Source organism: Engraulis encrasicolus, chromosome 10 (assembly GCF_034702125.1).
Source record: "Engraulis encrasicolus isolate BLACKSEA-1 chromosome 10, IST_EnEncr_1.0, whole genome shotgun sequence".
Taxonomy (NCBI): domain Eukaryota; kingdom Metazoa; phylum Chordata; class Actinopteri; order Clupeiformes; family Engraulidae; genus Engraulis; species Engraulis encrasicolus.
In genome coordinates, this window is record NC_085866.1 from 54,344,469 (window position 1) to 54,357,839 (window position 13,371).

Consider the following 13,371-nt stretch of genomic DNA (forward strand, 5'->3'; position numbering starts at 1 on the left):
ACGCAACATAAATAAAAAAAGACCCAATCACCAATCAGAGCACTACGTAGAGACACATGGTGGCGCTGCACATGTGACATACATGCACATAGGCGGGGCTACGGTGGGCAGCAAGGGTCAAGCATTACGGAGGGATGTTTTTTTATGCTTTCATTTTTTTATTATTTGTTTTGCTGCCTGCACATGCTTGCATGGTGACTTTTTTGTGGTATTCATGCTCTTACACAAAGCAGTACTTACTCTACTTGTTTGGACCATTCTGGAGGGTTACTAAAAGTCATGAATACACAGTTGGTCAAAATCGTACACATAATGATCATGCTGAACCATGTGGGAAACGAGGGGTTAAGGGAAACTTTGAAAAGGGTCAGCCAGAGACAAAAAACACAGTTTGAAAGGCTTTGTAGTTTTTCTTTTCAGAGGAAGTAAAGACATTTGGTACCGTACTAGATAAGACTAGATAGACATGCACAGAAGACGTCTACTGGCCACTAAAGACAACTAGATAGTACGTACGTACTACTGAGTATCTCAGATAGCGTATCGTAGGAACAGTTTGGAAAACACACAGAGAAAAATCAGGGCACGCTACAGTGCAGTATGTCTATCTACCAATCACAAAACAGACATGACAAAAAACATCTTACTACAGATCTACGTTTACAGATCATCACAAATTGCTTAAAAAGGACATATTGTAATTAGCTTAACGCCTTAGGCTTTGAGTTACGTATCTGCCTGATAGAGTAAGCACCGTAAAGAAGGGGGTGTGGGGTTGGGAGTAGGTGGCTCAAACTCTGAGGCGTTGTCTGGGAGACATGGGGCAGGGGAAGGGGGTTATAGCTTTCACACTAAGCAATCAGAAATGTGCAACCTGGATTCGAAAGCTATAATCCGGTGCCACCTATTTCAAAAGACCTGGTATTACCTGTCCAAATTAACCAAGTGAGTGCACTAATTGGACAGGTAAAGCAGGTCTTTTGGAATATGTGGCACTGGATTGTACATAGCTTCTGTGTCCAGGTTGCCCATCACTATGAGCAATGACTTTTACAGCAACATGGCTCATATCTTGACATCGACACCCCAATCATACTAAAAAGATCAAATTGTTATATAATTCCTATTTTTTAGACTCTCACAATCTACACGACACAACACGAAAAACACAACACAACACAACACAACACCACGCACTAATAGCTACGATGCGACCACAGGCCCATCATCATCATCATCATCAGCGGGCCCATTTCTGTCTCCGACAGGAAGTCAAGTCATTATGGGTGATGGACACTCACTCTGCACTTCCTGTGTTTCCACAGAGACGCCACTTAGGGCCAGATGGACACCCTATTAATATGGAAGGCTGCGGGGGTGAAGGGTCATCTCAAACGCCAAGGCTGTAATAAACCTCTGGACTGCAGATTAACATCAAGACGGAATTGAGATAAGGTAATACGAGGCCAGTTTACTGTATGTCTGTCTCTCTGTGTCTTTGACTTTTGGTAAGAGAACGGTCTGGACTTTTGGGCGGGGGAGGGAAGGAGGGAAGGAGGGGGATGGGAGAAGTTTGTTGGGTTGAAAAGTCCAATAGAAAAATGCGGATAGATATGTTGTCTCCTGGTCTGTCCAGCATGGTTGAGGCAGGAGGGGGTTTGGGGAACGGGTGGGTTTAGCAGTTGGGACCAGGATGCAGTTGCCGGGGGTTACCGGGTTACCCTCCAGTGGATGGTGATAGACAAGAAAAAGCCACTCCGTGATTGGAAGGTTATTGGATGCAATTAAATCTCCTTTGCGTTGCTTGCGGAGAATGAGCCAGCCACCCCACCCCTCCCCCCCAGCTCCTCACTTCCTTCAGCAGCAGCTCAGGTGAAGGAAAACGCACCGCATGCAGCCCCGTGCGTTCTGGAGGCCAGTAGTAGTGCTAATACTAAGACTCTTGCTAGTAGTGCTAGTACTAGGACTACTAAATACTAGCATGACTAACGTCTGCCCAGTGATAACATGCATTCACTCCCATTGTTGAAATTGCCTTGCATTGCATTGGTTACTGGCTGGTCATAGTGCCATTTCATGGTGACCTAGTCTGCTAAAAAAATAAGTATAATAATTGTCAGTCATTATCTAGGGTTAGCTAGCTAGCAGGCAAAAACAGAAAAGGTAAAAAATCGCATGCAGCATTGTCATGCACAAGAAAGAGAACAGCAACCGTTGGGCTGCAAACCCCCATATGCAAAAGGATATGAATGTATCAAAATTTTAATAGCTATTTTCCTAGCAATATTAAAAGGGCTGATCATGTACAGCGACGGCGTGGCACTAAAGCGGTATATTGTTTTCCCCTTATTTACCACTATAAACGTCTGCAGGGTCAAGAGAGGACAAGAAACACAGGAAACACAGGAGGACATGGGTGTGGGGAGGAGGACAGAGGGAGGAGAGGGAGAGAGAGAGAGAGGAGAGAGAAAAGAGGCAACGGTTAGAGTGTCATGCAACAGTCACATACAGTACACTACACAACAATCACAGATAGAGGAAAAAAACATCTCAGAAATCATACATATCTATTTAATATAGGGGAATGATCTAGTTCATAACCTTGCAGACATTAACATAAACACATCCAGGTACACATAACTGCATTGTTGTGCTTACTGTTTCCAATTATACATTCAAACAGACACATTGAGAGGTTTATTATACACATTTTATGATGATGATTATTAATCAAGTGTTGAGGGTAAGCAGTAGACACTATAAAATACCAAACCGTACATTTGGATGAAATACTCCCCTATCCCAATTTTATTATTTTGTGTAATTAAGTAAAATATCAAGAATAATACGATTAAAATGAAAGAATACCAAAGCAGAAAACAGAAACCACATGATAAAATATAAACAAAGGATGATACGAAATCATGATGACAATGTCAAATGGTGTGGCATAAATAAAATAAAAATATCAACGAGTAAGTAAATAAACTAAAGTACGCTCGCGTACCATCATACGGGCTGTGGTTGAACAGCAGCACCAGCGAGCAGCAAAGCATTCCCCACAAGGAGTCAATCAATATTCCACACATCCATACTAAAAGCTAGTTTTCACTTCCCAGTGTTATCGCCGGCAGTAACGACGGTTCGTGTGCTTCAGAGTGATGTGACACTGGCGCACATACACACACAGACACCCCCCCCCCAAACACACACACACCCACACACACACCCACACACACACCCACACCCACACACAGACATACACGCACGCACACACACACACACACACACACACACACACACACACACACACACACACACACACACACACACACACACACACACACACACACACACACAAGCACACACACACACACACACACACACACGCACGCACGCACGCACACACACACACGCATGCACGCACACACACACACTTCTCCAAAATGAGGTGAGCCCAGTGCTATATCGGGAGCCAGATAGATCATATGATGTTTATGACATACGTAGTTGTGGTGTAACAGTATCTGGACAGTGCATTGGCATTAGTGTAACAGGATATTTACGAGCCTGTATAAACAAGGCTGTGTCATGGTGGGTCAGCAAAGGCACTGACACTAAAGCAGACCGATACAGACTGCTGGCGAGGGGCCCACTTGAAAATCTCAAATGTTTGCAGCACCGCCTCGGACCCAATAAACAATATAACTCAAGTAAATAATCAACAGCCAATAGGGGGGTTGCAACCTTCACGCGTCGCTATCCCTCTGCTTTGAAGGAGGAAGAAGGAAGGCCCTCAACAATGCATACCGTATAATGCTGTGGAGATTTAAAAAAAAATGCTTTCACGGCCCTCTTGCAATACTTTAGTGGCCCACCAAGGGGACCCAGTACACAGGTTGGGAATCACTGGGTTGGAGAGTTAATCTTGTGATCAGAAGGTTGAAGGTTCGGATCCCATACCAGTTAGAAGAATGTGTGCGGCGTAACCCGACGTCAAAATCGGACATATAATCAGAAATTGTGTAGTTTGAACCTGGCTTTTGTACTAAAGTGTCAGAAATCTCCCCTTAAAATTTCGGTTTTAAAGGTATCTATTCTTGGAAGCTAAATCTGTGTTTACCTGTAAACGAAAGGTCCAATCGAATAAAAATCTTTGCGTTTACAAAGATATTAATATAATGTAATAATAAAATATGTAATGTAATGTCATGTAATGGAGTCGCAGTTTAACCGAACTGGGATCATCTGATTAACATGAAAGGCCCATTGCATTGCTCACAGTAGCACAGGGCTCAGATATGAGTGACTCAGCTGAACTGGCATTGGATTGGCTGATTCCAGACCTAAGCTCCAAGGGGCCCCAGCTGAGATCTTGGGGCCAGATCTGAGGAGAGGCTCCCAGTGAACAGAGAGCAAGAGGGTAATCTCTCTCTCTTTCTCTTTCTCTCTCTCTCTCTCTCTCTCTCTCTCTCTCTCTCTCTCTCTCTCTCTCTCTCTCTCTCTCTCTCTCTCTCTCTCTCTCTCTCTCTCTCTCTCTCTGCCTCACATTGGCCAACGCATAAAGCAGGTTGTGTGTGTGAAGCTTGGCTCTTCTCTGGCACATGAGACATCTCTCTGATGGCAGGCAGAGGAGAGGAGAGGAGAGGAGAGGAGAGGAGAGGAGAGGCTATCTATTTATAGACCAAACATACAGCAAGATTTTTGAGATGCAACAAAACAGCATGTCACAGATCAGTGTCATATTTTCTGTCATATATACACACAGCCAACCCCCCCTTCTCTCTCTCTCATACACACACACGCACACACACAATTGTGCAAACAGGTACAGGCACTTGCACACACACCAGCCCTCTCTCTGAACACAAGATCATTCTACTGTGGAATGTTCTAGAACATACAGTAAACTTGTTCTGAGCGGAACCTTTAAGGGCATTTCCAGAAGAGGCAGTACGGCTGGATATACATCTGACAAGCAATCTATCATCAACCAGATGCCAGTGCTGGAGGCGTCTCTCTCCAGTATTGACAGTGTCGTTGCGGGCCAGAAATATCTATCTCACAAAGTGGTCTGCATCGCAGGAAATTCTATCTGTCAACACCGTCAATCTGGGGACACAAGCGGAGCCAATAAATAAGAGAAACTCGTGGTGTCAGGTGCTGCCTGAATGGGATTTGCTTGCTCAGGCACTAGGTGGCGGAGGTGTTTCCCCCGCCGAGCAGCGTGGGCCCAACACCCTCCTGCTTATCTGAGCATTTCCACATGGGCAGTGGGTAATTAAGGACAGACCAATAAAACTAACCGCTGGTCAACAAATGGGAGAACAATGTGTAAACAAGGTCCGTTTCATATCTCTCTCTCTCTCTCTCTCTCTCTCTCTCTCTCTCTCTCTCTCTCTCTCTCTCTCTCCTCTCTCTCCCTCCCTCTTCCTCAGTATGTCTCTTTCTCGGTCTCTCTATCTGTGTTTCTCTCCGTGCTTCTCTGCCTCTCCCTCTTCTCTCTGAATATAACCTCATAATTGTTTAAATAAAACATGCAGAGTCACATCAAATTTTAATGGGACACTGTGCGTTCGCTGGAGTGATATGTACTCTTGTGCTTCCACACCAGCCATTTGCCATGACAGAGCCACAGAGAGAGAGAGGGAGAGAGAGAGAGAGAGACTGTGACAGAAGACAGAGATAGAGCAAGACAGATACAGAGAGGAAGGGGAGAGAGAAGGGGGACAGAGAGAGAGAGGGGGAGAGAGACACCGAGTGAGAAAGAGAGAGAGAGAGAGAGAGAGAGAGAGAGAGAGAGAGAGAGAGAGAGAGAGAGAGAGAGAGAGAGAGAGAGAGAAAGCCTTCAGTCTTGCTTTCAGCACCACGGACAGCGATTAGCAGGCAGCTACAGCCACTCACCCCCTCAATCAGCCCAGAGCATCCCCCTTACCCATCGCCGCCCCTACCCAATCAGCCCAGCATCCAGCCCAGCATCCCGCCCCATCCACTCACCCCAGAGCATCCACTCACTCACCCCTCAATCAGCCCAGAGACGGACCAGCCAGACCGGCCAGTCAGCCACTTGCCAGCACAGGGCCCTCCACATCCCAGCCATGCTCCTAATCTGATTCCCAGGATAAGTTAACTGCCCTCGGTGCAGTATATTGAGTTATGATGATTTACAACACTAAGTACAATTTGCCGCTTTTTTTTTTCTTCTATTCATTTCTTTTTTTTCTCACTCGAACTTCTAGCAGCAATATAAATGCGATCTCTGGGAGGCTATTGGCTTCCTCAATGCGGATAGTAGATTACTGTGGTGGAGCAAAGTGTAGTGATGAGGCTGGTGCATAAAGAGCCCTGGAGCTGAGAGAGCGCTCAGAGTGATTAGTGGAGACAAGAGAACGCCGCCCGGCTGCTCTGCTAACACACGGGACGGGAGAAGGGAACAGTAGTGGAGCAGGGGAGGGGATGCGGAGAGTGCATGCACTGTATGCACACAGCTCACATGCATGTCCTTGTCATAGCTCCTGCACACGCACACACACGCACACACGCACACACACACACACACACACACACACACACACACACACACACACACACACACAGGCGCATAATGTATGCATAAACACACACACACATACTATGCACACGCATATGCACAAATACAGACACACACACATATGTGCACACACATATGCACACACGCACACAAAGTGCAGGCCAGAGCCTTTTTTGCAATGCATGACTTGCCATAAAGCTACTGAAAATTTCATACTTTGGAGTACATCGGAAGGGGCGAGAGAGAGAGAGAGAGAGAGAGAGAGAGAGAGAGAGAGAGAGAGAGAGAGAGAGAGAGAGAGAGAGAGAGAGAGAGAGAGAGAGAGAGAGAGAGTCGGGAGGAGTGAAAAAAAGAAAGCCAACCAACAAGCGAAAGTGAGGAGCAAAATGGAGGCAGGAGCAATGTGGAGGGTGTGACAGACATGCAGAATATAAAAGAGAGGAGATATGGAAGAGAGGAGGAGAGAAGATAGAAGAGAGAGAGAGAGAGAGAGAGAGAGAGAGAGAGAGAGAGAGAGAGAGAGAGAGAGAGAGAGAGAGAGAGAGAGAGAGAGAGAGAGACAGAGAGACAGAGAGACAGAGAGACAGAGAGTGAGCCAGAGCCAGAGAGACAGACAGACAAACAGAGAGGCAAATACAAAGATAGACAGCAACATGGACTGAGACACAGAGCTGCTCTGTCGAGACAGAGGCAGGCATAATGGTAGAGACACACATCAACAGAGACAACCACTGTTGCAGAGGCAGATCCAGAGCTCCACATATGCGTTCTGCTTTTTTCACCAGCTAAACCCCAAACCAAGACACTGCACTGCTAAGTCCACTGATTGGGAGAGGGGATGATGGAGACTGTGTCCTTTTTTGTCCAGTAAGGCAAAGGGGCAGGTGCTTTAGCACTACCACGTGCTTATCTGTGCATGCCTATGGTGGAGCTAGTGGTGGAGGAGATAGCTCTCAAACACAGCTGCCTAGGCTGCTGGGGATGGGTGTGGAGAAGTGGGTGGTGGGGGTAGGAGATAACTGGGACATTTTCCCCTTCTTGCTCCGAGCTAAAAGCGAAATAAAGTCACAACTGCTGTTTCTGCTTCTGCATGTTTCCCTCTCGCTTTGTTACCCTGACCCAGTGAGCCAGCACAGCACAGCACAGCACAGCACAGCACAGCACAGCACAGCACAGCACAGCACAGCACAGCACAGCACAGCACAGCACAGCACAGCACAGCACAGCACAGCACAAGGCATTTCTAGCAGATAGGAATCATGATGATGATAGCACATGATTCAACCGCCGGGATCCTACTGCTGAACATGGCTGAGTTTCAAAATGAATTTATAAATGTCAAGGAGAATCTATATTACGGTACTCATCCATTACTGCGATGGGCTGACCACTTACAGCGTGTAAATGGGATGGGGGAATTCCTTGGCTTCCTGTGCAGAATGGGAGTGATGCGTATGAACACAGTCTTTTACAATGCCGATTCAAAGGCACGTTCAGTGTATATGCAGCTTTATGTGCCTGCATGGCCAAAACAGCTGATTCTAATTCTGATTGTGTATATGCATCTGCACTTGTTGTTCTGTATATTTCCTGTGCACTTTGTATCTGCTAGCGATGTTGGCTATGATTATGTCCTCTTTTGAAAGTCGCTTTGGTTATAAAGCGTCTGCCAAATGCAATGTAATGTAATGTAATGTAATATAATACAGTATGTATCAAGAAATAACGAGCGGCGCTAGGGGATGAGCATGTACAGTCTTTTACAATGCAGATGAACAGATAGACAGAACTACGTAAGAATCAGGGGAGAGAAGGGCAGAGAGAGAACAAAAGAGAGGTGGTAGAGACAGAGAGCGAGAGAGAGAGAGCGAGAGCGAGAGAGAGAGAGAGAGAGAGAGAGAGAGAGAGAGAGAGAGAGAGAGAGAGAGAGAGAGAGAGAGAGAGACCAAGAAAGAGGAATAGAGAGGAACAATTAAGAGAAGAAGAAACAAGGCAAGAGAAACAGACAGAGAGAGGAGTGGAAAGAGGAAGAGGAATGGAGAGAGAGAAAGGGGGGGGGGCAGCCCAGTCCTTCAATCATATCTCACTGGACAGCAGAAGTCACTACTTAACTCCCCCCGCCCTCCTCCCACCTCAAATAACCAATTCCCACTTAGTACAGGACAACACCATCCAAACAAAATCACCGCAGCACAAGACAGGGCTACCCCGCTCCCTTTGCATCCCACATCCCATTTTTCAAGGAGCCAAAAAACATCCTGCAGTCAACTAAGAATTAGCCACGGCGCCGCCACAGCACAAGACACGCGTATCCCCCTCACATGCCACTTAGTACAGCAAGGACAAGGACATCCTGAAGTCAACCAGCAAGCAGCATCACCCTAGCCTGGGAAATCCCATGCTGCTTTGCACAATCATTCTGATCTGAAAGGCAGCATCCATGGGCTAAACACAGTGGCCTAAGCGAGGGAGCCAATCAGAGAGTGGGGAGGCGTGGAGGGGTGGAAACTACTTGACAAACGGAAGCTAGCTTGCAGTTTGTTTGAATACAACTGTCCCGATTGGCAATGGGTTACCGACACAAAATGATACATTCGAAGCGGCCAAACACCGGTTGGCAATCGTAAATGAGAAATTCAGCAGGTGGTCACAACATCAGTACTCCTCGTAAAACAGGATCATTCCATTGCTAATTTCCCATTTTACTGTACATTCTCTCAGGTCAACTTGACAAATACTTGGCCAAGTTGTCAGTGGAGCCCCCATTATAGGAATTAAGCCCGGGGAGTCAAACTCACACAGTGGACTAAAATCTAAATCTGGGACTGCAACAAAGTTGTGGTCCAAACTCAATATGTTGTTTACAAATAGAGAAAAATAGTGCATGCACGCATGTAATACTCAAAGGCTAATTTTATTAATGCTCATTCCCATCGTATATGGTAGACCTTATTAAGCTTCATTAATGTTTTGTTGACTGTGCTGCGGTACGCAGTACATTCCTACTGTGCCAGCCTGCTCTACAGATTAAGCTGTAAAGATCAATAAAATGGCAAACTATTGCAAATTAGCTATCAACTGCCATGGATTATCATTCTGTTGTAAATGCACCCGTACCGTACACCATACACCCTTTTAAATTCTGTGGCTATATTATTCTCAATGAGCACAATGATCTTACGAATCACTGTAAAAACTGCTCCTTAATGTTAATTGTTTGAGATTAATACACTTGGCCTCCACATTATAAGGGTTTGTACTCCCTTTCAAAAGAATCCCATCGGGTCTCTGCTTGGCAAAACCCAGTCATGAAAAAGTATCAGAACTAAATGAGATTGTTTTGTGTAAAATGAACATTAATATTTCATGTCTTTGTAGGCCTTATATGAGGTTTTGTTGATAAACTGTGGCTCTCTACAGTATGATTTGCCTTTGCAATACAGTGATGTGAAAGTAGGCCAGAAATGTCTGGTTCTGGTTTGTTCTGGAGAGTTCTGGAGCTCTGGTTTCTGGTCTGAAACAGCCAGAAGAACCGTTCTGTCATTCTGAATAACCATAAATTGGAATATGCATTGTCTTGTGACCTGCGTGTACCAATGTATATAATAATAAACAGTGTATTGCATTGTCTATTCTTTGTCTTTTTACATTATATATGTTATATGTTGAGTATACGTATGTAGAAAACATCTGTCAGAGGAACTGTCAGTGTGCAAGCAGCTTTGTGTACCTGCATGGCCAAAACAGCTGATTCTAATTTTGATTATGTATACATATTGTACGTGTCAAGAAATGACCAGCAGCGCTGGGGGACAGACATGCCCTGATCATCTATCAGAATGAGCATATTTATCGGGATATATTGGCATCTATTGGGGTAGTATATCAGGATGTATTGCGATACATTGGCCTCTAATAACAATGACACATATTGTGGTAAGAAGTGGCAGGAAACACCCAGCCCTACAGTGGCCCATATAAGGGCATGTCTTCCTCCTTCTGCACAGCTGCTGAGGAGGTAATGGGGCCATTGGTATTCTCTCCCGACAGCCAGCTGAGCACGACAGGCAGGCAGGCAGCATTTCAGCACCCTCCACTACGGTTGCATCAGAGAGGAGAGGAGAGGAGAGAGAGAGAGAGAGAGAGAGAGAGAGAGAGAGAGAGAGAGAGAGAGAGCGAGAGTGTGTGTGTGTGTGTGTGTGTGTGTGTGTGTGTGTGTGTGTGTGTGTGTGTGTGTGTGTGTGTGCGTGTGTCCATGCATGCGTGTGTGTGTGTGTGTGAGAGAGAGAGAGACAGAGAGAGAGAGAGAATGAGAAAGAGAGGAACGCTCTGCTACTCATGCATGCCTGCACACACATCTTTTTAACCAAACGCCTTCCGCATCCCTCTTGTTCTCTCCTTTCCACATCACTCCTCTTCTCTCCCTTCTCATGAATTCCATAGAAGGAAAGATGACTAGAATGATGGAGACACACAGAGATAGAGAGAGAGAGGGAGATAATACACTGAGGGACATGGAGGGGAGGAGGAGTATGGCAGGAAAGCAATGGCCATTGTCTTGGTCTTGTGCTACCATACCATCTGCCTCAGCCTCCCCACCCTCACCCAAAAGAGAGAGAGAGGGGCGAGAGAGGGGGAGAGTGCTGCGTCATCAGCCAAACAGGCAGGCAGGCCATCAGGTACATCACAGACACAGCCACAGCCCTGCACAGCCACAGCCACACACAGCTTAAATCCTAGACAGCCACCGCCCTGCACAGCCACAGCAACAGCCCTGCACATCTACAGCCCTGCACAGCTACAGCCCTGCACATCTACAGCCCTGCACAGCTACAGCCCTGCACAGACACAGCCCTGCACATCTACAGCCCTGCACAGCCACAGCCACACACAGCTTAAATCCTAGACAGCCACCGCCCTGCACAGCCACAGCTACAGCCCTACACAGCTACAGCCCTGCACAGACACAGCCCTGCAAAGACACAGTCCAACACATCTACAGCCCTATACAGCTACAGCCCTACACAGCCTTAGCAACAGCGCTGCACAGCTACAGTCACTGCCCTGTCCAGTCCTGCCAATCTGCACACCCACAGCCCTACACACCCCAGCTCTGCCACTCGGCATATTTGGGACAGACACTCCCTCCATTCATCCATCATGCCACGTCTCTCTCTCTCTCTCTCTCTCTCTCTCTCTCTCTCTCTCTCTCTCTCTCTCTCTCTCTCTCTCTCTCTCTCTCTCTCTCTCTCTCTCTCTCTCTCTCTGTGTTGCCTGTTCTCTCCATGACCGAATCTGAAGCCTTCACTCGTCTGTTGTACATATTGCAACATCTATGTAGGGAGATAAACAAGGCAATTTACACCCTATTTAGTAGTGCTCTACTGCAGTGGTCCCATTTTAAAAAAGGTTGGGAATCACTGCTGTAAGTGATGCTGTAGCACTGTAGTACTGTGTAGTGTAGTAGTGTAGTCTTTTTAACGACTATTACAGTGTTCCACTGTCATACATTGGTGTACATTATGATGCTACAACTGGTGCATGGTTTCGAAAACATACACGTGGTGGGTACACAGTGCTACTTCCATTTCTCTGTTATGAGTGCAGTCTGTAACCTCACCTTCCACTTAACTCACCACACTCCTCATCCTCTTTAATCTCATTCCCTCTCCTTCCCTTCTCTCATCCTCCCATCCTCTCATCCTCTCAACTCCCCCCCCCGACTGCTCCTCTGCTTTCTCCCACCTCACTGTCTCTCCTGTTCCCTTGTGTCAGTTCAGAGGCTCTTAGCTGTGTCCGTGGTCCTCCAGCACCCCGTCATCATTTCCCTGCCCACAGTCCCTCCACCTCATCCCCATCCACCAGCCCTCTTGTCCAGCCATCTACTCTTACATGTGACTGTGGTTGACCCCCGCCCACCCAGTTCAACCATCCTCTTATATCTAGACCAACACCTCACCCCCACCCCACCCATCTCCATCTTCCCCAGCCATCCTTTAGTCCACTCCACCCCCCCACCCCCCACCCCCCGCATCTAGTCCAGCCGTCCTCTTAAATACTAATGGCTTTTGACAGGCTAATAGCCCACAGACATCCCTCTGGCCACGGGGCTCTCCTCTCCTTCTTTCCTCTGGCACCTTCTGTGATGCAGACAGCCAAGGAAAGCACGTTGACTCAGCCTCGTATTTCAGTGGCACTATAGTAGCTGATGACGCACTTACAGGGCAAAGCAAAACAAAGCAAACCAAACCTGGAGCAGGACTGATCTGTTTGTCAAACGGAGGAGAGGAGAGGAGAGGAGAGGAGAGGAGAGGAGAGGAGAGGAGAGGAGAGCAGATGAGAGGAGAGGAGAGGAGAGGAGAGGAGAGGAGAAGAGTGGGGTAGATGCAATACAATGATACGAATATGAACCCATTAGATGACGCACTTGCAGGGCAAAGCAAAGAAAAACAACCCTGTGCTAGGATGGGTTTGTTTGACAAACAGAGGATGAGAGGAGAAGAGAAGTGAGGACTGTGGGGAAGATACACAATACAATGCAATATGATGCGGTAGGAATAAAAACCCATTAGATGACATTCGAACACTGGCGCTGTTCAACTTCACATTATCATGTAATGTAACATAAGATGAGCTGCTTAAGTGCACAGAGATCTACTATACAGCTGAACACACAGAGAATAACAATCAAGCCTTTACACCTCTGTTTGCTCTGCCTTCCGGTGCTGAACATATCAGTTGCATAGGTCGTCTTTTGTCTTTTGTTGGCTTTGGAGTATGTACAATTCAACAATTCAGCAGAGAAGTCGGACAAAAAGGTT

The 13,371-nt window shown here is 46.6% G+C and overlaps 1 protein-coding gene across 1 annotated transcript in view; it reads right to left on the minus strand.

The window, feature by feature from the left end:
* scn8aa (sodium channel, voltage gated, type VIII, alpha subunit a) overlaps positions 1-13,371 on the minus strand; it is an 87,187-nt gene that overhangs the window by 61,860 nt on the left and 11,956 nt on the right. The window contains exons 3-4 of the mRNA XM_063209371.1: positions 2,248-2,366; positions 241-330 (exon numbers count right to left, since the gene is read on the minus strand). Of these exons, the coding sequence (XP_063065441.1) occupies positions 241-330; positions 2,248-2,366 (209 nt within the window). The remainder of the gene's footprint in view (positions 1-240; positions 331-2,247; positions 2,367-13,371) is intronic.